This window comes from Xyrauchen texanus, chromosome 27 (genome assembly GCF_025860055.1).
Source record: "Xyrauchen texanus isolate HMW12.3.18 chromosome 27, RBS_HiC_50CHRs, whole genome shotgun sequence".
NCBI lineage: Eukaryota > Metazoa > Chordata > Actinopteri > Cypriniformes > Catostomidae > Xyrauchen > Xyrauchen texanus.
In genome coordinates, this window is record NC_068302.1 from 18,502,900 (window position 1) to 18,530,478 (window position 27,579).

At 43.1% G+C, this 27,579-nt stretch overlaps 1 protein-coding gene across 1 annotated transcript; it reads left to right on the forward strand.

Moving 5' to 3' along the window:
- The first annotated feature begins 573 nt into the window (after positions 1–573).
- Positions 574–25,811, forward strand: LOC127620615 (uncharacterized). The gene is made up of 2 exons (XM_052093787.1): positions 574–780; positions 24,060–25,811. Exon 2 carries the CDS (start codon positions 24,074–24,076, stop codon positions 25,379–25,381), a length of 1,308 nt encoding a protein of 435 aa, XP_051949747.1. The 5' UTR covers positions 574–780; positions 24,060–24,073; the 3' UTR covers positions 25,382–25,811.
- Positions 25,812–27,579: the final 1,768 nt, after the last annotated feature.

Consider the following 27,579-nt stretch of genomic DNA (forward strand, 5'->3'; position numbering starts at 1 on the left):
CATTATTTTATTTATCATTAGTAAACTGTATATATATATATAACAAGGACAGGCTACTATTTAAATGTGGACTGAGCTGTCTGCCATCTCTCCATTATGTCTTTACTGCCAATGAAACTACTGTTTTAAGAAGAAACGCCTTGGAAAACTGCTTATTATAATTGTACTTCTAACTGCATATTATTTATGATTTAATCAAATATAATGCTTCCCAATTATTACTGAATCCTCATTCTTTTTGTTTTTATTTAAGAGTTGTATTGTGTGCATGCCTACTATTTTATTATCTTGACAATGTTTAGCCTACTTGCATTGTTTAGTGAGGTTGAACATTTTTGTATAAAAATTATTAATGGTCTTCCATTATACTTCATACCCATCCAGAGACTGTTTTGTAAAACATTTTGAAATATTTAGAGAGAAGTTGTTAACTCTTGGCATATCTTCAAGTATAGCCACTGTAGAGCTGCCATGTAAATGCAAGCTGTGCACATCTCTTTCAGGAAACAGTCAAGCTGAAGCACTGTAGTTCAGAGTTGCTTTCGGTGGAGCATTTACTGGAAGCTACACTTGGACTTCAGCCATATACCATCTAGGAGAATAATGCAGCGTGTTTTACAAAGGGAATTATAAGCGTTAGTGACGTGTGTCAGCGTATTTTCATAAATGCGCATGTGTCATTGCGTGTTTTTCTTATGAAGTAACGCACCAATAGTATACTTATAGACAGAAATTCTCAAACCTGCCTTCGAATAACTTCTATTCATCTGCAAGAGTACAGTTAAGTGAAAAGGCTATCTATTACACATAGACTGCTTTTTTGTTTCATTTGATCGAATTTTGCTTCTTGTTTGTATATATATATATATATATATGTATATATATATAGATATATATATATCTATAGTATATATATCTATAGATATATATATATATATATATATATATATATATATATATATATATCAAAGCTACCAATTTCAGAAACGGTTTTGTTATATTATGCATTCAAGACATATTTCACAATAACATTAAATATTAAACTAATTATATATCTAAAGCTTAATAAATGTGTTGGGCGCGATTACTAAAATACCCTAAAAGCAAAACTAGTTTATGTGAGAGTGGATCAGCTCTGTGATGAATGTGCTGCTTGTGTGATAAGTGAAGGGGTTTTAATATAGACCTAACTGTATTATTACAGCAGACAGGTGGTCCGTTGTGCCTAAAGATTTGTTGAAATCTGACATAATTTATAAATTGTAAGTTTATTCTGGTTCGCAGTGCTCTTGTCTTTTTAACATTAGAGTCAATTTGAAGGGTTTGAATGAAGATGAACACTACAGCATTTACATTTTCTATTATATTCTGCAATATATTGCTAAATATTTATCTCAGCATTTCAAAGTGTGCACAAGCAACCAATTCTACATCCACAAAGACAATTTGAAGAAAGATTGTAAGGTCCTGAATAAGTAGTCAGATAAGGACCATTACAAGGAAGCAACTCCATTAGTCTCCATAGTCTAGTGAATCTTGAGAAGTGCTTTAGAAGGAAAGAAGGAAACCCTAACATTCCCAAATAATAACGAATTACATGTAATCTGTAAATAAATAAAGTACTTGTAATTTAAAATATTACAAGGAACCAACTCATTAGTCTCCATAGTGATTCTTGAGTAGGTTATGCTAAAGAAACAAACAAACAAACAAACAAACAAACCTAACATTCCCAAATACGTATCACCTGACATTTTAAAGTTGAGACTTTTCAAGATTTCTGTCAATGTAAAAATGAATGTTTGAATGTCAAAACTGTAAAATATTACTGTTGTTGAATTGAGCTGAAAGTTGTTGAATTGCTTCTTGGTAAGTTAATTAAATGGTAACAATAATAACTAGAAGTAGAATCCAGTCATTTAAATGTAAGCCTTATTTAGTGAAAGAACATAGTGTTTAGGAGATGAACCACCATGACGGAAAATATTCAGTAAGTTTTGCAATAATATATTGTCTGCCCAGTCTTGCAGCATACTTTTAAACTAATTTGCATGCTACAGGTACATGTTTCAAAACCTTGGTCATCTTGTTCATCACGTTTGTTTATCACTCCCCTGGGCACCTGTATATAATTCTAGAAACATTCCCATAACAAATAACTTTAACATATTTGAGTCTGTCTAGACATGTTTGGTGGAAATTCTGTAATAAGAGACTCAAAAACTGTGGTCCTTTTCTAATAAATATTTAATGAACACACTTGCTTGTGGACTCAAAACCATACAGAGACTCTAACTCTGACTGGTAGTGAGTCTGTTTGAGTTTGAGTTAGTAGTCCGCAAGAATGGTTACAGAAGGTGCGAGGCCACTCTGTTCTCAGAAATGCAGGGAGTGTTCAGTCACACACACACACACGGAAACACATGAGAATATAAGTATACTTAAAAGTAAATATGATTATGAATAAACATGTATAAATTATAAAATCTATATTACAACAAGAAACTCCCTTCGTGAAATACATTATCGATGATTCTGAATTTCTGGACAGAAGAACCACTCAACGATTAGACCATTCCTTCTCATGACAAATAATGATACAAATATCTAAACACTGCTGATGTCTAACTGTGAAGTGTCTACATCAAATTCAGTGACATTAACTAATTATTGATTCTAGAAGTCTGGACAAATACATAAATTAATCAACAAAACATGGAATTTTAACATACATATCAGTTAAAATGCTTTTAAGTGTTCTATGACCCTGTAAGCGGCTTTTGTAAATCACTCAGTACAGACAAAAAGCAAGTAAAACCATGGTAATTCTTATATTTTGATTCATTAAGCAAGTTTTATTAAATGCATCTAAGCTTTATGTTGAAATAGTATAAATTATCCTACACAGTTAGGTCAGTAACAGACAAGGTAAACAGACAAACAGCAATTAAAACTAAATAATGGCAATTATTATACTTTTATAGTATATATTATTACTTTTCAATTGATACTCAAATGCATGGCATCAAGTAAAGAAGATTTTTTTTAATTTTTTTTTTTTAAGTATGCTAAAAGACTGGCCTGGCAGCATATTTTGGCAAAACATAATCAGATAAGACAAAAAATATTGTCTTATCTAAGACTGAATCATTTGCCAGTCAAAGAAAGATGAACACATACGGATAAGATACATTGGAAAGAATGATTAAGATTTCAGTTACCAAATTGTTGGTCATCTACTTTGATTTATTACAATTAACATTTCATTAACTTTCCAAGAAGCAATTCAACAATTTTCAGCTCAGTTCAACACTGTTTTTTTTTACATTCAATCATTAATTTTTACATTAATGGAAATCTTGAAAAGTCTCAACTTTAAAAAGCCAGTTCTTCCTTGTATTTTATATCAAGTTACATAATACTTTGTCTATGTGAGAATGTGGTCCAAGCAGACATCAGGAAGCAGTTTTCAAATCGTATTACACATTACACATTGTACACATTTATTGGCAAAAATTATATAAAATAACAGGCAAATTTCTTAACATCTGACCATCATTACAGAGGTCCCAGTTCAGAACTAACTCCAGATAGACAGAACAGCACATTTTGTCCAAATCATTTGACTCTAGAAAACAATTTCAACAATAAATATACTTCTAAGCATCTTAAAGTTAATTTCAAACAAAATTTATTTTCAATAAACCTTAAATCAGCCAAATGATACATAGATTAGTTATCTCCCATTGTTAAGAATCCCTTAGATACACAGATTCTACATTACCCACAATACTGTAGTGTAGTCTAGGGTATACGGAGGCATATGTGTCTTATAAATATATATATATATTTATAAGATATATATATATCTTTCTTAGGATTTTGAGTATGGCCACCAGAACAATGAGTAGGCTTTTGACCCGGAACTTTTTCAATCTACTAATGCGATGCTGCAGCACCGTTGAATGTATTGTGTGTGTGTGTGTGTGTGTGTGTGTATATATATATATATATATATATATATGTGTGTGTACATATACAACAGTTAGTTTTCGTTACATTTAATTTTGTGAAAATATATATTTTAGCCAGCAGGTGAAAGCAAAAGACCATTTTTGCGTGTAATACGAGCCAGTTGGTTATGTGAAGTGAGTCAGTGTCACTCAATATTTATATTCAACAGCACTCCGTGATTGCTCGTTAAGATGCCATTTATTTGATAAATGTAAAACAGAAAGTAATGTCTCTCTCTTTGGCGTAGGCCCCGTACGGCGGTCCGAGGGAGTTGTACACAGAACCATCATGTCCTGCCAGAGATAGGAGGCAGGGGCGAGGAGCCTACCCCCAAAAAAAGAGAAAGTAGTATACTACCCCCAAAATAGATGATCCAATTTGGTACGAACCAGGTCTTGCATTCATTCTGGAGAAGGAGAAAATAAGAGATGTGAGCATCAGAATTGACATGAAATTTGCAATATCTCTGGTATGGTTGTGTGAAACATTTTTTTTGGGTGTGATTTTGGGCTCTCCGTCGAGGCCCCTGGTTGTGAAGATTCTACCTAAGGCGAGCAGCGTGATATGCGGCCCTATGTTAGGCCGACGTTGCGTGCAGTCCCTTCGTTGAAAGACATTTGATATAAAAACCCTCCGACGAGGGAAGAGTTGTTTGAGGTATCTTTGCCGAAGGTGGACAATGTGTGTAAAGCCATATGATAATGGCAACGTTGCGTGCAGTCCCTTCGTTGAAAGACATTTGATATGAAAACCCTCCGACGAGGGAAGAGTTGTTTGAGGTATCTTTGCCGAAGGTGGGCAACGTGTGTAAAGCCATACGATAATGGCGACGTTGCGTGCAGTCCCTTCGTTGAAAGACATTTGATATGAAAACCCTCAGACGAGGGAAGAGTTGTTTGAGGTATCTTTGCCGAAGGTGGACAACGTGTGTAATGCCATATGATAATGGCAACGTTGCTTACAGTCCCTTCGTTGAAAGACATTTGATATGAAAACCCTCCGACGAGGGAAGAATTGTTTGGGTATCTTTGCTGAAAGGTGGGCGATGTGCGTAAAGCCATACGATAATGGCGACGTTGCGTGCAGTCCCTTCGTTGAAAGACATTTGATATGAAAACCCTCCGACGAGGGAAGAGTAGTTTGAGATATCTTTGCAAAGGAACCATGTTGAGATTATGGAAGCCCTGGCAAGGGGGGTAGACATAGTTATGCGCTATCCTTGCGAACAGTGGGCATGCTTGTGTTGAATCGGATGTACTGGGAGAGAGCCACCGACCACCTCCAGATATGCATGAGAGCTTATGGCTAATGGAGAGTTGAGCTTGTTTGATGATTTGGGTTAGGTTGACCATTTCGGGTACGATTGGGGAGATCGGCGGCCGAGCATCTTCATTGTGGATTCCAGTATACCTCGAAGGGTGCCAGTATGAGCTGGTCTGTGGAACTCCTGCGAAACGAGGGAGGGAGACAGAGATTACATTGAAAACCTAGGGATGTGTCTGGCTGGGATAATGAAGTTGCAGGAAATGCTCTGCCATGTCAGACGTCTCATAAGGAACATGATGGTTCGAGGGGGACCAGCCTTTATTGATTTATAGTGACGACTGCGGAATTGTAGCATAACTACGATGCGTTTGCGTGTCTGAAGGAAACCCATATGACGCTGGCCGTGACGGTGGGTGTGGAATAATAAAGGCCTCTTTTAAACTTCTCTTGTTGATGTAGCTTGCTGTGGCATCATGAAAAGCAGCTGCTCTGGGAATGTATATCCCATTCTTGTACTAAGACATATATGTTACCCCATATAGGGTAAAGAACCATTTCATGGAGGGTATAGTGGAATGTTGATTTGCTGGACCATGGATTTGATAGCTTGAGTCTCTGTGTCATATCTTTCTTCCCTCAGCTTAGCCACATCGAGACAGGGATTGCAGATCAAGAAAATGCATTAAATACATTAAATGACGAAATTACCTAACGATGGGATTAATTTCGAAGAGAGCTGATGGATCGTAGGAAGCTATATTGAAAAAGTATAATTCTGTCCATTTTCCTGTGAACCATGATCCTAGAAAGTAACCCCCGAGTCCTGTGGAGGGAGCCGCATCCGTGAATAGGCACATGTCATCCGGAGATTCGCATAAGCCATCATCGATTGATAGGTAGAAGAGGTGGTCTACGGAATGAGCTAGTGTGGGGAGGCGGGAAACGAAGGAGTGGCCTTGAGGAATGATAAGCATGGCAAAATTGCGGTGGCCTGGTAGGGACTGGAGATTGCTTATGAGGCCCAAACTGACCAGAGAACGACGTGTAAATAGACCTGATCCTGTTGTGATTCTTTAGGCATGAATCTTGCATGTTTAGAGAATGGAGCGTGATTCGAGAGATGTGGCCCCTTTTTTTTTTTTTTTTTTTTCTTCTCTTTCTTCCTTCCTCGAGCTGGAGCAAATAGAGTGAGAAGAATCAAGTCTCGGCTTCGTAAGAGTTTTGTTGTTGGCTGTAAAAGTGAACATGGGAGTCTCATGTAGTCCCGGCGTCAGAGCCGCAGAGGACAGTTTTGTTTTTTAAGGAAATGTGCCCCAAAACATACAAAATATGTGTATGTTTGTGCAAACACCGGACTGCTTTGTGAATGTGTGTCAATATAAATCTGGATCTTCAAAATGTGATTATCAATATGGTATAGCATGGATCAGTACCAACTGTTCGAATCCCAGCTTTATGTCCTGAATATGCAAGTATCGCGCTTTATATTTTGTGAATATTAGCAAATCTCCTTTCCGAATGTGCTTGATAGCTGATTCCATGACTAATGCGCTATGGTTACCATTGTCTCTGACTGCATTCGTGGAGACCAGTTATACATACATATTCGTACTTATATGGCTGAACTCTGGTATTTACGCTGTCAATCATATTGGTTCTGATTTGTTGCTGCTGTAGTGTCTTAAGCGGGGGCTGAAAAGGAATGGCCCTCTTCCGGAAAGGAGGCGGGGAGCGGCAGCTCATTTGAATTTAAAGAGACATGCACAAAATCAGCGTGTTTTGATTCCACCCTAAAGATACATTTATAACATGTTATAGTAAATGATTTGTAGGGGGTATTTTATGCTGAGACTTTGCATACGCATTTTGGAGACATCTGGGACTTATTAGGTCTCCTTTAATGGTTACAGATTATATTATTGAGCTTGACTCGGCACAGGTTTTATCCAGTGATTGACAGACCTACTTACCTGCTACTAAAATGTATCGTCCCTGATCATGCGCATTAAAAGGGAATGGCTCATATCGAGATGCTTTGATACCGAAAAGTAATATAGTTGGGCCGACATGACTGTTAGACTCTGGGCTTTGAAATTTGGAACATGGATAAAGCCCCGAGTGCTTGAAGATCCCTGTAGCTTGAAACATGGTCTGAATGACGATGAGTGAATGATTAATGAAGACATGCCAAACGAATTTCTGCACTTTAATGATGACTGAAGAAATTTTCTTCGGAGCCGACTGGTTGTGTATGCAGCGACCTGCGAGTCACACACTGTTCCTCCCATCTCTGAGCGATTGCTGTTGGATCCATGGCGCATATCAGCGGCTTTCTCCAGCTTTGCCCCTGGGCGCTTAGACAGTAGATTAAAAGAGTTTATTTCTCTAAAATAGTTATTTTCTCTAAAAGAGCATATTCACAGCTGGCGTAAAACGTCGTTTTCAGGACGCGTCTTTATAAAGATGCCCTCCCGCCCCTGTGTAGTTCCTGGATGCGGTAGAGTGCTCTCCGCTCCTGACAGCCATAGGCGCTGTCTCGTGTGTCTGGGCAGTGATCACACCGAGGCAGCGTTTGTTGATGGCTCATGTTCTCACTGCGAGAACATGACCATGGCAACGTTGCGGTCACAGATTTTCTTCTTCAGAAGGATGGAGGTGATTTGGGGATGGCAGTGGGCTCGGTTTTGCCGGGTACGTCTCCGCGAACCATCCGACACGCTCATTGACTTCCGTCCGGGCTAGAGGCAATGTCGGCTCGCCTCACGGCCACGCGGATGACTCGACTGGGCTGCCGCCTTCAAGCCAGTATGCCCAGTCTGTGGCTGACGCCTAGATGTCCGACATGCTTGTCCGACATGAACCATCCTGGACTCTAACAGATTTACAGCCTCGGGATGCTGTAAATCTGTCAATTATTCCAAACTTTTGGCCACCAGTGTGTATAATTAAGCAATATCACATGAGCAAGAGAGTGTGATATGGCCTTACATCAGCACTGCCGTGAATACCTTTGGCACTCAGCCTGCTGCCTCATGGCTGCAGCCGAATCGCAGCAGTGCTGATATTAGGCCATATCACACTCTTGCTCGTGTGATATTGCTTAATTATACACACTGGTGGCCAAAAGTTTGGAATAATTTACAGATTTTACTGTTTCGGAATGAAATTGGTACTTTAATTCACCAAAGTGGCATTCAACTGATCACAAAGTATAGTAAGGGCATTACTGATGTAAAAAATAGCACCATCACTATTTGAAAAAATAAGTGATAAAAACAATCCTTAAGTAATCATGCTTAATTGCTAATTTGGTTTTAGAAAATCACTTGCCATTATATAAAATTTTTAACTCTGCTACGCGATTCAATTCGGTAGGCTCCCGCCTCATTTCAGCGGTATTCGCTCCACCTCGATGCGTGGCGAGAACGCCAGTGCCTTACGGGCAGAGATTACAACCCTGCTACTCAAGGACGCAATAGAGCCCATCCCTCCAGCCGAGATGAAGAAAGGTTTCTACAGCCCTTACTTCATCATACCCAAAAAAGGTGGGTTGTGGCCAATCTTGGACTTGCGAGTTCTCATCCGGGCTTTACACAAACTCCCGTTCAAAATGCTCACGCAGAAACAGATTCTGACCTGCGTACGGCATCAAGATTGGTTCGCGGTGGTAGACCTGAAGGACGTGTACTTCCATGTCTCCATTTTGCCTCGACACCGACCCTTCCTACGGTTCAACGGCCAAGCGTATCAGTACAAGGTCCTTCTCTTCGGCCACTCCCTGTCCCCTCACGTCTTCACCAAACTCACAGAGGCAGCCCTTGCCCCGTTATGGGAAATGGGCATACGCATATTCAACTACTTTGATGACTAGCTCATTCTAGCTCAATCTTGAGTTACTATGCACTCACAGGGACCAGGTGCCTCACCTCAGCCATCTATGGCTTCAGGTCAACTGAGAAAAGAGCAAGCTTATCCCGGTTCAGAGCATCTCTTTTCTCGGCATGGAGTTAGACTCAGTCTCAATGACAGTACGCCTCACGAACGAGCGTGCGCAGTCGGTGCTCAGGTGCTTTCATTCCTGCAGTCAGTGCTTTCATCCCTGCAAGAGAGGTTGGAGGGGAGGCTGTCCCCCTCCACCTTGAAGGTGTATTTAGCCGCTATCACAGCCCACCACAACGCAGTGGATGGCAAGTCCTTGGGTAAGTACGACTTGATTATCAGGTTCCTTAGAGGCGCCCGGAGGCTGAACCCTCCCTGGCCAAGCCTGTTCCCCTCCTGAGATGTCTCAGTGGTCTTCTCGGGCCTACAGAGACCCCCCTTCGAGCTCACAAACCGAGCGTGCGCAGTCGGTGCTCAGGTGCTTTCATTAATGCGGTCAGTGCTTTCATTCCTGCAAGAGAGGTTGGAGGGGAGGCTGTCCCCTCCACCTTGAAGGTGTATGTAGCCACTATCGCGGCCCACCACAATGCAGTGGACGGCAAGTCCTTGGGTGAGCACGACTTGATTATCAGGTTTCTTAGAGGTGCCTGGAGGCTGAACCCTCCCCAGACAAGCCTATTCCCCTCCTGGTATCTCTCAGTGGTCCTCTTGGGCCTACGGAGACCCCCCTTCGAGCCGCTTGACTCAGCTGAACTCAAGGCACTCTCCTTGAAGACGGCCCTCGTGATAGCGCTTCCATCAAGAGGGTTGGGGACCTGCAAGCATTCTCTGTCAGCGACACTTGCTTGAAGTTCGGTCTGGCAGATACTCATGTCATCCTAAGACCATGACCGGGCTTCGTGCCCAAGGTTCCTACGACCCACTTCAGGGATCAGGTTGTGAACCTACATGCGATGTGCCAGGAGGAGACAGACCCAGCCTTTTAATTGCTGTGTCCGGTACGTGCTTTGCGTATCTATCTGGACCGAACGCAGAGCTTTAGTTGTTCTAAGCAGCTCTTTGTCTGCTTCAGCGGATCGTGGAAAGGGATGCCATCTCCAAACAGAGGTTAGCTCACTGGGTCATTGATGCATCTCTCTGGCCTACCAGACCCAGACGGTGCTGTCCACATGTGGGTTTGAGCACACTCGACAATAATTGTGGCATCCTCATGGGCACAGCCAACGGCACCTCCCTAGCAGACATCTGCAGAGCAGCGGGCTGGGCAACACCCAAGACCTTTGCTAGATTCTACAATCTCAGGGTTGAGTCTGTTTTGTCCTGTGTTTTGTCAAGTCCGAGTCGGTAGAACTCGGTAATACGGAACAGCCGACTAGGTGCTCTGCTTGCACCTAGTGCCCTTCACCAAGCTGATCCAGTGTGCTTTCTTTCCCAGGTTAGCCACTAAGCTCTTGTTTCCTGGATATTCTTCCTCCCTAGCCTTCTGGCCTGCGAATTCAGTGGAGAAATTTGCGACCAGACCCACTACAAGCAGCAAGTGCTCTGTACTGTGGTAGGGCTCCACAGGCTTAATTCCCACTTCAGGCAACTCCCTGTGATGTATTTTCCACGGTACGGTCCCCCTGTCGGCGGACCCGCATGTCCCTTGAGCAGTCCCTCAGCCCCCTGTCCCTGTGTTTGTAGAGCTCCTCCCTCATCAGGTAGGACCTGCCACCATGTCACTCCCACGTATGGCTTGACAACCCATGTGGTGTATTGGCCACATATCACCTCCCCCTAGTCCGGGCAGGATGTGGTCTCTGCAGGGTCTTTACCCCCTGAAAGAATAGGATCGGGAAAGAATGCCTTCCCCGACGCATTTCATAGCATTACGCTCTATGCGAGAAACATAGAGAGAGAAAAGGCCGCGGCTGGCTGGCTTGCTCCCATGATGGTCATGTTGTGCCTGTCCCCCCTTAAGGGTGCTGGGAAGGTCTGTTTATGACACCATTTTCTGGGGGCATTGGGGAGGGTTATGTGCAGCCGATACAGTTTCTTCTAGCATGCACCATCCTTCTTGTACCTTTGTCAGCAGTTCACGTAACATGGTCTAGTGCATTGCACTTTGAAATAGGACCCCTTGTGAGTGACAGAAGGGGAACGTCATGGTTACTGTTGTATCCTCCGTTCCCTGATGGAGGGAACGAGACGTTGTGTCCCCTTTGCCACGACACTAGACCACTGTGATTGGCTATACCTTATTCTCAGCTCCTCAGTGCAAAAACCTGACTGACAGACACACGCCCGCTTCCTTTTTTATCCGTATGTCTGGCGGTGGGACATGCAAATTCTGTCTGCCAATATCTCATTGGCCTTTTCTCAAGTTCAGAGGTATGCGAGGCTCTCAAGAAAGATCCCTTGTGTCACTACGTTCAATACACAACTTCTCATTCCATCCATCAGGGAACGGAGGTTACAACCGTAACCATAACGGTCTCTAGTTTGAGAAATAGACACCTCACATGTCCTCAGCTGACAGCTTCATTGAATTCTACCCACTCAACAACAGTTTCATGTACAACAGTAAAGAGAAGACTAAGGGGTGCTGGCCTTATAGGAATAATTGCAAAGAAGAAGCCACAATTGAAATGAAAAGAAATGGTTAGAGTGGGCAAAGAAACAGACATTGGACAACAGATAATTGGAAAAATGGATTATGGATCTTAACTCCATTGAGCTTTTGTGGGATCAGTACTGACTGTAAAGTGCCCGACAAGACAGCCACATCTATGGCAAGTGCTACAGGAAGCATGGGGTGAAATGTCACCTGAGTATCTGGACAAACTGACAGCTAGAATGCCAAGAATCTGAAAAGCTGTCATTGATGCACGTGGAGGATTTTTTTGATGAGAACTCATTGAAGTAGTTTAAAATGTTTTTTCAAATTGTAATGGTAAATTTTCACGTTATTAATGTCCAGACTATATACATCGTCATCAGTTGAATGCCACTTTGGTGAATAAAAGTACCAATTTCTTTCCATAAGAGCAAAATCCGTACATTATTCCAAACTTTTTTCCACCAGTGTATATACTGTATACTGTGTGTTTGTGTGTATATATATATACAACATCTCTCGTCCAATCAGATTCGAGGACCGGAACTAACTGTTTATATATATAAACATATATATATATTAGTCAGCAGCTGGTGGCAAAAGATGATTTTTGTGTGTAATATGATAAGTTGGTGACGTGAAGGGAATCTGTTACTCATTGTTTACCACAGCACTCCGTGATCGCCTTGAGTAATGTATACCGTGCGAGTAAGGGCAGCCGGTGGACTTTCTGGTGCCCTCCTAGGGTAAGATGGTGCCCCCCTAGGGAGTTGGTGCCCTACGCAGACTGCATAGTCTGCTTATAGGAAGCGGCGGTACTGATTGTACGTGATTATGGATTGATCTTTATGGCATATAGATCCGATGCTGCAAACATGACACTTCCAGGAGTGCCAACACAAATATACGTGCACGTCGAACAAATGAATGGCCACTATTTGTGATTAATTTAATCGCAGTATTAAATTAAATAAATGACCAAACGAAAAAAGCATTCAATTAAAAAATAAATTACCAAAATAATTTCTTTTTACTTTCAGACCTATGCCTTTTCTTTACACAAACTTAAATTAACCTTTTAATGACTGAATGACTCTTAGAATGTTCCGCACTTTTAGCACTATAAAACTTATCAGAACTGTTTGTCCAGTGCTGAGCTCACTTTCAGAAAACGAGCTTTTTAACATTTAAAAACGTTTAAATATTTTAAATCTAACCATTTTATGGTTTAGAATGCTTTACCTCGGATCGCATTTGCTTCTTCAGAAAATGTAAATTGCAATATGAAGCTAAAATACATTTTAGATGATAAGTTGGTTGCTGGAGAAATATGCGGGACATAATGCAGTTGTAATGGTGATGCGTTTTGCTTTTATTAAAATGACAGTAAGCTGTCAAATTTCAAAGAATTGTCTCCCCATTTTACCAAAACTTTGGAGGAAAAAAATGTGAGACATCTCTGGGAGGCAAATTAGCAATAAACACACATTTCTGTATGGAAATGGCTTAAGGGTAGATAAAAGGCCATTTGAATGGAAACTGGCAGAAGGCAGCAAATGTCCAAAACAAAATTACGCATTTTTATCGATACAAGGCCATTTGAATGGAAACTGGCAGAAGGCAGCAAATGTCAAAAAAAATTACGCATTTTCACTTTGTCAATAACACAATAGCGTGAATGGTGGATGGAAACTATTGACTCATAATGCAAAAGCCGTCATTACAGTGCATCTGTGGTTCTGTTAGTGTCAGCTGCGTTTCTTGACATCCCAAGAAATGTGAACTTACAATGGGCCTGGCTTGTTAGGCCTGCCCTTAGAAGTGAGATAAAGTGACGGACGGATGGACGGAGACAGACAGACAGGCAGACAGATAGACAGATAGATAGATAGATAGATAGACAGACAGACAGACAGATAGGCCCTTTATCTCCTAAATACAGAGAGAAATTGAAGGCTGACTTGAAACAATAGTTTGCCTATAGCCTTTGTTGAAGTAAATTTATAAAAATTCTGTTCTGTTTTTGTAATTTATTCTACATGAAAGCTATATTTGATAAGCTCTAAGCTGTTCTCAATAACCAAACATAGGCTGCTATGGTTTAAGTTGTGTCTCTGAAAGAGGGAGTGGAATATGTTGCACATGTTTCCTGCCAAGAAATAAACAGTTGTCAGTTCATGATACTTTATCATCTCTTAATTGTAATACTTAATATACATTGTTGTTAAGAATAGTTAAATAAATAAACAATGCTACATGATAAATAGAAGGCTTCAACTCCCCGGAACTCGACGATTGGTTCCTGGGGTCAGGGCGCCGCTCACAGCCACCCCCCCCCCCTCGTTTCCTTTCTTCCCGGAGGTGCATGACGAGTTGGCAGAGTATTGGAGGGCACCTTTTACTGCCCGAATCCAACCTCCTCGCTCGTCTGCCCTCACTACCCTCGACGGCGGGGCAGTCCACTGGTACACAGAGGTCCCCCAAGTGGACAAAACGGTTGGGGTGCACCTGCGCCCGCAAAACGTGGCCACCTGGCGGGATCGCCCAGTACCCCCTCCAAGGCCTGTAGGACGACGTCGTAAAAATACATTTAAAGTGTAAAATAATAACTTTTTCAACATGGTGGGAAAATCATATATGCACATTTGAGCAGCCCTTTCTTTCTCTGAACTTTGACTTTGGTAGTTCTTTTGCACAACCAAAGTTTTTAACATAGATAACACCAATGAGATGAATTCAAGGGACAGACAAATTATTAATTAATTTTTTTACACACTTGTTAGGTCTCTCAGTAATGCTTGACCTGAGAAAAAAATGTATACAAAATAAATTGATAAATAATTGTAAATGTCATAGAAGTGGTGTACCAGGGGTTTTTAGGCAGTTGACAAATTCAAATATATTTTCTAAAAAGTGTGTAAAACAATAGAGAGTCAAACCATTTTTATTATTTAAACATTTTTATGTTATAGACTGATGGATTTTAAATGGGGTTATTTGACTATTTCAAATCTTTTACTTCACTGAAAAGAAAAGGGGCATGTTTGTTACCATATTTTGATAATGACCCATGTAGAGCCTAGTAGGTAAAGTTGCAAGCCGTAGACCTCCAAAAGGGGGTGGAATCTCTAAAAGAGGTCAGGTTTTCTCCCGAAGGAGGAGTGGTTAATCCAAAAAAGGGTTGTGCCGACTCCAAAATGGGGCGTTCTCCACTCAAGGTTAAGGTTAGGGAAAGAAGGGAGCGGAATCTCCAAAAGAGGGCGGGGTTACTCCAAAAGAGGGTTTCTTCGCCAACTTCAAAAGGGAGTGTCACTTCCATTAAAGGTTAAGGTTAGGGAAAGTTTTAGGTAAGGGGCTCCCCATATCTTAATTTTTAATGGTGGTTTGGAGCAATGGCTGCAGCTATATCTTTCTCTGTTTAGCTGCTATTGTGTCAGGTGTGACCATCACAATAATCAGAAACAGTATACATTTTCCTATTATGAAGTGAACTCTTTGTTTTTCAACTATTCAATTATAGTTTCAATTATGTTTTTACTTGTGTTACAAATAAGACTGTATTTTGCCTAGATAAAAATTATTGCACTTCATTTTATTTTGTAGATGTGCCATGTGCAAGCTGAGCGTGTGCATCAGACGTAGATGTGCGAGTGTTTTAAGCATTACTCATACAGTATGTCCTCAATCTAATGTCACTGGGAAGCCAGTGAATAATTTTTCTTGCTTCAACTAAACATCGGAAAGAAACCAATTAATTACACCATACTTACCAGAGCACAGGATGTTCTGGAAATGTTTAATCAATGTGTTTGAATAGTGGCTAACATGATAGCGGCATCAGGTATTCAGAAGATGAATTACATATAATTTCGCTGTAGCAGGCCACTGATGGCCCAAGGGCTAGTCTTGGATACCCTCTGTCCCAGGCGAAACAAGAGGTTCCCAGAAGGCTATAGCAGGCTATATAATGGGCACCCCGTCATGCGAGTTCCTTTAGATTTAATCTCCTTCAGCAAAGACCTTCTCTTCGCTGGATTCTCCGGATTGTTGGAGTCTTTCGCCCGCTGTCGAAAAGCCTACAGCAGGACCACTAAGAGGACGGCGGCATCTTCAGCCGCCTTCGAAAGCCTTCTGCTACGCCATCCGGCGCGCAACGCTATATCCTTTACTGCAAGCGCTCGCCCCTGCGACGCTTTTGATTAGTAAAAGTGCAATTTTTCAAGGCGTTGTTGCAAATACCTTCAGCCTGCGCCTCGTGCAGAGGCCCTCTTCCTGATGGGGATCGTCACATCATTTGCACTCGCTGCCTGGGACCGGACCACGCAGAAGCTGCTCTCATTCAGGGCGGATGCCCCGAATGTGACTCCCTGGGCCTCGCCGAGATGCGCGCTCACTTTGCCACTTTCGCCGCAATCGAGCCTGTTTCCACCGTGCTGCCGCCCCCTCCGTTCGAGCCGCACAAGAAAAAGCGCCGCTCACAGAGGCTGCCAGAGCACGTAGACTTCAGTGACGTCACGCCGGCCCAGTCCCCGCGTGCTTCACCGCTGCCTGAGATCTCCCCGCCGCCAGTCCATTTCATGAAGACGGACCAGCACCCCTCCAGCAGAGCGGTGGGTCTCGTCTCGTTCGGCGCGTCAGGGGACGACGATGAAAAGGATGACAGCCTCTCTATTGACGCTGCATCCGACAACTGGCCGGGCTCGAGTTTCGACCCCGCGCCATCGACATCAGCGGACACGAGCACGGGCACCAGCATGGACTCTGAGATCGTCCGCATCCTGTCCAAAGCTGTAGAAGACCTCGGGCTCGACTGGTCTTCTCCGGAAGAACCCGCCCGCAGCCGGCTGGACGAGTGGTTCCTGCAGGGGCGCCGGCAGGCCCCTCGACAGAGACCTTCTCCTTTCTTCCCCGAAGTGCACGACGAACTCACAAAGTCGTGGAAAGCCCCGCACTCTGCTCGCCTGAAGCCTTCTTTTTCTTCATCGCTCTCCTCAGTGGACGGCGCAAGAGAAAGAGGCTACGAGGGAACTCCGCCCCTCGAGGAGGCTGTGGCCAACCATCTGTGCCCACTCTCCACCGCCGGATGGAAAGCCAAAGCTTCTCATCCCTCGAAGCCCTGCAGATCTACCTCAGCTCTCGCCGGTCGCGCATACGCCGTCAGCGCTTCATTCAATGGCAGTTTTACAAGTTTACCAGGCTAAACTTCTCCCCACCATGGACGAGTCTGGACCTGAACCTGAAGCTTTCAAGGACCTGCGCAGCGCCACTGACGTAGCCCTGCAAGCCACAAAGGCCACCGCCCAATCCATCGGCCGGGCCATGGCTAATTTGACTGTCCTTGAGCGCCATCTGTGGCTGACGCTAACGGAGATGAAGGACGCGGATAAGGCGTCATTCCTTGACGCGCCTATCGCTCCAAGCGGCCTGTTCGGATCAGCGGTAAAAGAATTCGCTGAACGCTTCACTGAGGCCCGGAAGGATTCGCAAGCTATGCGTCACTTCCTGCCCAAGCGCTCCAGCTCGTCTCACCAGAGACCGCCTCAGCAGCAGCAGCGAGCCAGGGCGGCCCCTCCCGTCTCCCAAAAGCCGAAGAGCAGACCTGAAACGGACGCTCGATGCCGCTCGCGTTCCGCTGGCCGAAGAAAGCCGCCTGAGCAACGAGGTCCTCGGCCCAAGATCGTGCTGAACCCGGAGCCTCGTAAGTCTTCCTAGCAATAGGAAGAAAAAGAGAGAGTACGTGTCTCGCAAAGGCCAACCACTCTCTCTAAAACATGTAAAATATTACCCAGTCCCCTTACAGGCGGTTGGAAATGTCTGTACAGCAGTCAATGGGCCAGTCACAGAACTCGCACACCTGCAATCAAACGCCGTTTTAACGGCGACACACAGAAATCAAGAAAAGAGTCATTTTCTGCCTGTGTCACTAAGGGTTCACATGTCCACACTAAAGTGCGCATTCCCACATACCAATACTGTCCAAACAGTGCCAAATACTTCCCCAGCTCAGGCTGGATGTCCAATAAATGTAGATCGTGTGCCTATTGTCATGTATGCACCACTACACACAAGCACTGTTCCCACAGTTATAAACACTTCCCCAGTAAAAGCGGGAAATACTATAAAGGTAGCGCGTGTGCCTGCTGTCCTGCATGCACCCCTACACACAAACACTGTATGCATAGCCAAAAAACCCCCGCCGCGAGCGGAAGACTTTATGAAAGTGGTGCGCGTGCCTACTACAGTATATGCACCCCCACCCATAAGTGCTGCCCATACAGTTTCAAACAGTTCTCTGTCTCATGCCGCAAACATCACAGATGCGATGCGCGAGCCAAGAGATGCCCCGCTAAAAGCGGGAAGCTTTATGAATGTGGCGCGCGTGCCTACTCCGATGTATGCACCCCCACCCGAAAACTCTGTTCATACAGTTTCAAGCATTTCTCCGACTCATGCTGCAAGCATTTTGGAGATAGCGTGCGTGCCTGTACTCTCACACGCACCTCTGCACTCGGCACTCAACACGGCTGCTCAGCACGCACCTGCGCCTCTGAGAGCTGTAAACTCAGTGTTAGCACAAGGCAATTTGCCGGTGGGGCCCATACGTCACAGCGACATGCCCCCAGCCAGCATTCAGCCCATATCTGTGCGAGCAAAAGCCTGGGAAAAAATCCCCGACATGCCGAAATGGGTTTTGAACATAATAAAACACGGTTACTCACTTCAGTTCGCTCGCAGACCGCCCCGCTTTTCAGTGGTGGTCGAGACGAAAGTGAGGAAAGATGTGTCACATGTTCTACGCACCGAGGTGCTCAAACTGATAGAGAAGGGCGCTATAGAAACTGTTCCTGCCTCTATGAGCGAGGCGGGTTTTTACAGCCGCTATTTTCTCGTCCTGAAAAAGGACGGTGGCCTCCGCCCCATCCTAGATCTCATACATCTGAACAAAGCTTTAATGATTCGCTCGTTCAGAATGTTAACAACCAAACATATCCTCGCGCAAGTTCGCCCTGGGGATTGGTTTCTATCAGTAGATTTGTAAGACTCTTACTTTCACATTCCGATAGCGCCTCATCACAGGCCTTTTCTGAGATTCGCTTTCGAGGGACAGTCATACCAGTACACAGTACTACCATTCGGCCTATCATTGGCCCCCCGTACATTCACGAAATGTATGGACGCCGCACTTTCCCCTGAGACAGCGGGAGTGCGAATACTGAATTACCTCGACGATTGGCTAATCATAGCACAATCAGAGGGTCAGTTAACGACGCACAGATCTTGGATTATCAGCCATCTAGAATGCCTGGGTCTGAGAATCAATTTTGCAAAGAGCGTGCTATCCCCCAGCCAGAATATCTCTTTTCTGGGAATAGTGCTAGACTCAGTGCAGATGACAGCGTGCCTCTCATCAGAGCGCGCGCTCTCTATTCGACGCCTTGCAACATCATTCAGAACGGGCGCACACGCCCCCGTCAAACGTTTTCAAAGAATGCTCGGTCTCATGGCCTCGGCATCGGTGGTACTCCAGCTAGGATTGTTGCACATGCGTCCTCTCCAGTGCTGGCTCAAGAGCCGTGTCCCCACTCACGTGTGGCGCTCGGGCCACTTTTTGATCAGAGCGAATTACGGCTGTATAAAAGCCCTGATGCCCTGGAAAGCTGTCAACTGGTATCAAACCAGCGTGAGTCTGGGCGTAAATACGCGGAGAAAAATGATCACGACAGATGCCTCCAAAATAGGATGGGGGGCCCTTTACGAGGGCAGGCCTGTATCCGGCTTTTGGTCAAACGCGGAAAAGCGCCTACATATAAACTGTCTGGAAATGAAAGCGGTCGCCTTGGCTCTCAGAGCCCTGCTTCCGTACCTGAAAAACGAACACGTCCTGGTCCGAACGGACAACATGACGGTAGTTCCGTATATAAATCGCCAGGGTGGACTCAGGTCGAGCTCCCTGCACTCTATGGCCAGGGAGCTCATCTTATGGTCACAACACCACCTGCGCTCGCTGAGAGCAGCGCATGTGCCAGGCGCCCTGAACCAGGGAGCAGACATGCTGTCCAGAGACAAGGTTCTCCCAGGAGAATGGTCTCTCCACCCCCTGATGGTTCAGTGGTTATGGCAAAACTTTGGCGAGGCAGAGGTCGACCTCTTCGCCTCCAGGGAAAACGCGCAATGCCCCCTTTACTTCTCAAAGAGCACGGAAGCGCTCGCTAAAGTCTGGCCGAGCCGCCCCTTGTATGCTTTTCCCCCGATCACGATGCTACCTCAGGTCATCAGTCGGATCAGGGAAGTGAGATGTGCAGTGCTCCTGGTAGCCCCACTCTGGAACAACCAAACGTGGTTTCCAGAACTGATGCAGATGATGCAATCTGCCCCATGGCCGATTCCGTTGAGGCTAGACCTCCTCAGGCAGGCCAACGGGATGATTCTTCATCCCCGCCCCGATCTGTGGGCCCTCCATGCATGGCCCCTCAACGGGTTCCTGAGAACCTCCCCTGTGGAGTTTTGAGAACCATCACTGAGGCGCGAGCACCCTCTACGAGGCGCTTATATGCCCAAAAGTGGAAAGTGTTCAGTGACTGGTGTGATACCAAGAGCTTGAACCCCAAATCGTGCGAGATACCAAGTGTACTCGCCTTTTTGCAAGAGCTGCTGGAGGCGGGCCGCACACCCTCCACACTCAAAGTCTATGTGGCTGCCATAGCGGCCTCACACAATCCTGATAAAGGACGTTCATTAGGGAAAAACGACCTAATCATTAGTTTCCTAAGAGGCGCTAGGAGGATGAACCCTCCTCGCCCCCCCTCGGTGCCGATCTGGGACCTGGCCACGGTCCTGGACGCACTCAAGAGTGCCCCGTTCGAACCTCTCCGAACCGTGCACCTTAAACAGCTCTCGCTCAAAACTGCGCTCTTACTGGCGCTTGCCTCAGTCAAGAGAGTGGGCGACCTGCATGCGCTGTCATCAAGCGCTGCTTGCCTGGAATTTGGACCTAACGACTGCAGAGCTGTCCTTAGGCCAAAGCACGGGTATATTCCTAAAGTGCTCTCCACACCCTTCAGAGCACAGGTGATATCTCTGGCAGCGCTATCGTCCCCAGCAGACGAAAGCGACGCTAATTTACTCTGCCCGGTCAGGGCGCTCAGAGTATATTTGGAACGTTCTGCCCTGTTCAGACAGACGGAACAATTATTCGTATGCTTTGGCGGCTGCACTAAAGGTCTCGTGGGCATGGCCTCCTCGTGGGCTTGGTCGAGTGGGATACCCATTGAAGATATTTGTGCGGCGGCGGGCTGGGCCTCGCCTTCGACATTTATCAGGTTTTATAACCTACAGGTCCTGTCATTACATTCCAACATTCTATCAGCCTGACTGTAGAATGGACTGGAGAATGTATATGCTAGCATTATATCTTCCCTTATAGGGTCCGTCTCTGACTGACTTAGAGGATTTTTTATGCATGCCAGTACATAGAAAAATGCATTCCAACATTCTATCAGCCTGACTGTAGAATGGACTGGAGTATGTATATGCTGAGCATTATCTCCTCCCTTACAAGGTCCATCTCTGACCGACTTAAAGGATTTTTTATGCATATCAGTACATAGAAAACTCAGTACATAAGATATGTGCTTGTGTTTGTACAGTGAGCGTCCCACCTTGGGGCAAAGGCGCTCTGTGTTATCCCGTTATATAGCTCACCGCTGGTCGGCTCGTGGAATAATCACTTTGCTTTAAGGCTCAGGCATCTGCCTCTGGCTTTATAGAGCTGAAGTCAGCACGCACAGCGTTTTGCAGGGTGTTCCCATAGCGTAAGCTACTTACGCAATAGGAGAGACCTCTCGATAGGGAACGACTCGGTTACTAACATAACCTCGGTTCCCTGAGAGGAGGGAACGAGTATTGCGTAAGCTGCCGTGCTTGTGCTTGGTCAGTTCGCTTCAGTCGATTGAACCTAAAGGAACTCGCATGACGGGTGCCCATTATATAGCCTGGCTATGCTAATTTCGGAGGGCTCTGAGCGCTGAACGCGAGGCGCAGCCCATTGGTCGCGTGCTCAGAGTCGCCCGTCATTGGTTCGAGCAGTTGCCGCAGCACAGCCAATGACCGAGCTGCCTCGCTCATTACTGTCTGCTGTGCAGCTGCAATGCGTTTTACATAAAGACTTCAATATTTCTCGAGAAACGGAGTTTTCCCATAGCGTAAGCTACTTACGCAATACTCGTTCCCTCCTCTCAGGGAACCGAGGTTACATTAGTAACCGGGTCGTTAGGAAGTGAATCCCTTAAACAATTACATTAATAAAAATAAATTAAAAAATAAAAACATACTTTCTTTGCTAGTGCACATCTAGACAAAGAATGTGAGATAACCTATAATTTTCTACTATACAGTGGATATAAAAAATCTGCACAGCAATGTTAAAACAGCAGGTTTTTGTGGTGTAAAAACATTAAACAAAGATAAATCATATACATTTTTAAGAAAACCAAAGTGACACATTTCAGAGAAAACAAAACTTTGAATATCTTAACTGCACACTTTTACAATTGGGTATGTGGCTGGGAACAGAATCAACCAATCATCAAGCTCATGTGAAAAAGTACACTCTTTTCTTCACCTGAAGTGACTCTGATTAATTCCAAATAAATCTCAGCATGTATTTTCTTACATCTTTTTGGTTGCATGTTACTACAAGAGCCACTGGCCACAAAGAGCTTACAAAGCATCAACGGGATATCATTGTTAAAAGGTATCCCTTAGGTGAGGGCTACAAAAACATTTCCAAGGCATTAGATACACCCTGGAACACAGTGAAGACAGTCATCAATAAGTGGAAAAAGTAAGGCACAACTGTGATATTATCAAGAACAGGACATCCCTCCAAATTTGATGAGAAGACAAAGAGAAAACTGGTCAGGGTGCTATCAAGAGGCCCAAAGCAACATTGGGATAATGAGACCAAGTGAACTTTTTGCCCAAAATTGTTAAAGGTATGTTTGCAGCAAAAACAACAAAGCACTTCAGCAAAAGAACACCATACCCACGGTGAAGCATGGTGGTGGCAGCATTGGGACTGCTTTTCTTCAGCTGGAACTGGGGCTTTAGTGAAGGTGGAGGGAATCCAAAATAGCACCAAGTACCAGTAAATTTTGTCACAGAACCTTCTGGCATCTGCTAGAAAGCTGAAAATTAAGAGATCTTTCACCTTTCAGCAAGACTATGATCCAAAGCACACAATTTGGAATGGCCCAGCCAGAGCCCAAACCTGAATCCTATAGGAAAATCTGTGGGGGGACCTGAAGAGGGCCGTACACAATTCGACAGATCTGCAAAGTTTTTGCAAAGAAGAGTGTGAAAATATTCCAAAGTCAAGATGTGCCAAGCTAACAGACTCCTATCCAAACATACTGAGTGCTGTAATCAAATCAAAGGGTGCTTCAACTAAGGATTAGTTCAGGGATGTGCAGACTTCTGCAGTTAGGTTATTCTAAAAAGAAAAAAAAAATGTTTCCTCTGAAAACTGAAGGGACACATTTCAGTGGCATTGCATAGGTTGTCATTTTTTCATTAAAGGTGCAAAAATCCTGATATGATTTTCTTTGTTAACTTTTTACATCACAAAAAACTGCTGTTTTAACAGGGGTGTGTAGATATTTTATCCACTGTACGTCACACCATGCATATAAAGGGACAACAACTTGGTTATAAAAGGATCCCAGTTTAAGCCACACAACAAACAGCTAGAAACAATAAAATGATAATTGAGCAACAATTATTGGGTTGAATCCATGTAAACATCCATCACCAGTGAATACGTATTTCTATTACAAAAGCACATAAAAAATAAGTATAAATGGTACAGACTCTATAAACCTTTGAATCTGGACAATGCTCTAAAATCATGTGCGTACTAGGACGCCGTCAGTCTCAACATATATGTAGTCTTAATGTTATATACATAATTACACAATATCAACAAATTGAACATATTCAGTTCTGCATCCATAGTATATAGATGTCCTAAGGAAGAAGAAGAAAAAAGAAAGCTCAACATTCATCAGTATCTTAAATATCTTAAAGTTGAGACTTATTCAAGACATTTGTGAATGTGAAAATGTGACTGGTGTGTTAAATTAAGCTGTTTAGTTGCTTCTTAGTAAGTTAAATAAATGACGCAATATGCTGTGATAAAATAATACTGTTTAAATGACTGGATTCTACCATGGTTTTAGTTATGAAAAGATAAATTGAGCTGAGTATTTGCATTGTTTCTGACATATATTTTTGCTTTACTCCACAGGAATTAAAGGGCAGATGGAAAAAGACAGATTAAAGACATTTGTTACTATATTATTTGTTGTCACTATTATTAGCATGCTGATTTTGGCATACATAGACAATCAGACTTATTACATGAGATTCCCTCAACCCAGTGATAAACAGAAATCCACAGAGACTTTAAATTCAATAACGGCCATCAAAAACTCAAAGCACTATATGGTGTCTGCCTTTATCGACCACAGAGTGGGTGGGATCATTCGAGTCATAAGCATAATCAACAGAAACAGTCTTCAGCCACTTTACTGTGTCTACTGCAACACTGAACAGGACTGTAAAACTGTAAAGGCAAATGTCCAGATACACAGGGATCATTTTGGTTTCCCTTTTGCTGCCTCAGATGTGATTTGTGAAGATAAGCACTTGCAAAATGCAAAACATGTTCTCATCTCAACTGATAAAGATTCAGCCAATCTTAAAAAGGACTATCTGCCAATAAAAAATAGAGTGATAAGTGAGACCTTTAAATTTAACTTCACAGTTTGCATCTCCAACCTTTTTGGGGACTACAATAATGTACTGCAGTTTGCGCAAACTATTGAGATGTATAAGCTTCTGGGCATACAGCGAGTGGTAATCTATAACACTAGTTGTGGACCAGACCTGGAAAAGCTCCTACAGCACTATGAAAGAGAGGGAATACTGGAGATTGTTTCATGGCCTATTGACCAATTCCTTAACCCGTCCTCAGGCTGGAATTTCAGGAAGAACAGTGGTGATCTCCACTATTATGGCCAGTTGATAACACTCAATGAGTGCATATACAGGCACATGTATCAATCCAAGTATGTTCTCCTGAATGACATTGATGAGATCATCATGCCTTACAAGCATGCCGATTTGCCTTCTCTTATGGAGGACCTTCAGTCTGCACATCCCAATGTAGGTGTGTTCCTTATTGAGAACCACATATTCCCCAAAACACAGTTTGAGGACAGTGGAAAGTACAAACGGCCAGAATGGAATGATGTCCCTGGAATCAATATCATGGAGCACATTTACAGAGAACCTGATCGAAAGAATGTTTACAATCCCACAAAGATGATTGTTGACCCAAGGAAGGTGGAGCAAACCTCAGTGCATGTCCCCTTGAAAAGCATTGGAGGTAATTACCGTGTACCTTTTCATGTGTGTAGAATTGTACATGTAAGAACTCCACTGCAGGGACGTCTTACAAAAGAGGAACTGGCTGTGGACAAAAGAGTGTGGGACTTTGAGCAAAAACTGATACAGAATGTTGACCAGACTTTGAAACATTCAGGTTTACTTAGGCTTTCCAGTTGACATGTTTGTATCATAATGTCATTCACAATACACTTTTCCCCCAAACTCATCAAATTCAACTATGAATAAAGAAAAAGATGAACAGAGGTAGAAAATTCTGGAGACTGCTTATGGGTTACGTAAACTGTCTGCCAAACATTTTTGTTCTGGACCAAATTTGATTAAAGCCATCTGTCATAAGAATGATGCAACTGCAACATTACTGCTGTAAACAAACCCAAATGACATGCTATAGCAACAACAACAACAAAAAAAAAAGAACATTTATAATCAACTGGGAACTCAGACCTGAAATGTTTAACTGATGCTGATATATTGTGTTAATTTCTCACTTGCAAGTGGTTAAAATTTGTAATACATGTTTTGTTCTTATTGTGCTTTTGTTCATGTTTTGTTCAAATAAAAATAAACAATTGCCAGGCCAGACTTACTGCATACTTCTAACTCATCCATGCTACTGGTTTGATAATGTTTCAAAAACGTATTAATTTTATTAACATTTAAAGGAAAATATGTTTATCCCTCATGTTGTGTTCCAGTAATTTTGACCCGAAGAGGATTTTATTTAGCCTGAAAATGCTAGTGTTTTCATATTGGACTAAACTTACTGACTTTGCTCACACAGGTATCACAATATATACACACACACATTGTATATATATATATATATATATATATATATATATATATATATATATATATATATATATATATATATATATATATTTATTTATTTATATACACTACCGGTCAAAATTTGAAACACTTGACTGAAATGATTCTCATGATCTTAAAAATCTTTTGATGTTAAGGCATATGCTTAAATGTTTGAAATTAGTTTTGTATACAAAAACATAATTGTGCCACCATATTAATTTTCATTATAAAACTAAAATATAATAAAAAAAATTGTTTTTTGAAAATGATGACTTGGACCAAATAATAAAGAAAAGCTGCCAATAAGTGCCCAACATTGATGGGGCTGTTATATATACTGTTTAAAAAGCATCCCAGGGTGATACCCCAAGAAGTTGTTTGAGAAAATGTCAAGAGTACATGTCTGCTAATTCTAGGCAAAGGGTGACTACTTTAAAAATAATAGAATGAGACAAAGTTCTGACTCCAAAAAAAGGAGGTCTCCGTCCCGTGTTAGATTTATGGATCCTCAGTAAAGAGACCTCCTTTTTTTGGAGTAATAAAATACCAGGAATAAAAACCTTGATGGCGTTCTTCCGATGGTATCATTCTTATCACTCCTTTGCTAAGTAAAAACATATTTCTTCCTCTAATATCCGAACTGACTCCCCCTGAGCCGCTGACATGGCCACTCCACTGAAAAGAGCTGGTTTTACAACGAATTGAACCGTGTAGCCTTTCTCTTTTGTGTTTAAAACCCAGTTCTCGGCATGAGCAGCGAGTGTGCCTCGGCCACATCCGCATCACCTAGAGGCACTCACAACAAAAAGTTATTCACAGAATTTTGAAAAACAATATGTTTTCGAATTGCACTTGAACAAATTTGACAAAGAACATGCTAAATTGAACTTGAGGCTGTATCTCCGCAACGCTTTGAGGGATTGGGACGAAACTTGGTACGTGTCATCACCATTAGGCCCTGGGGTTGCCTGCTGTTTCTTGGCACACTGCCCCTACTGGTCAGGAGAAAAAACTGATTTTTGTTTTGGCTTATAACTGTTGAACACTTTTGCAGAAAATGAAAAAAATTGTCTCGTTAGATGAAGTGCTACATATTGAGTCACTCGATACCACAATTTCCTATATCGGCCATTTTGGTTGCCAGCCATTTTGAATTTAGTCATACAACGCAGTATTTTACAAACGACTTGGCGTATCGTTACGAATCTCGGCACGTGTCTTTGGCACCAGGCTCTGAAGGAACTCAAAAAGTTTCAGGATAAAAATTATAATGCTATATCTAAAAATGCTAATAGCTATTGACTCCTTTTGCCTTTTATTTTTGCATTCTATGGTTCATGCCGAGAAAAATGATACCAATTATGTCATGGTCAAACAAACGTCCTGTCCGCCATTTTTAAATATTTTGAAAACTTGGTATGTGTCATCACCATTAGGCCCTGAGGTTAGCGTTTTTTAGCGTTTTTTTAAATTGCATGTTAGCTCAACTGATAAGAGTGCTGCATATGCGATACAAAAGTCAAGGGTACGAGTCCTGAAGA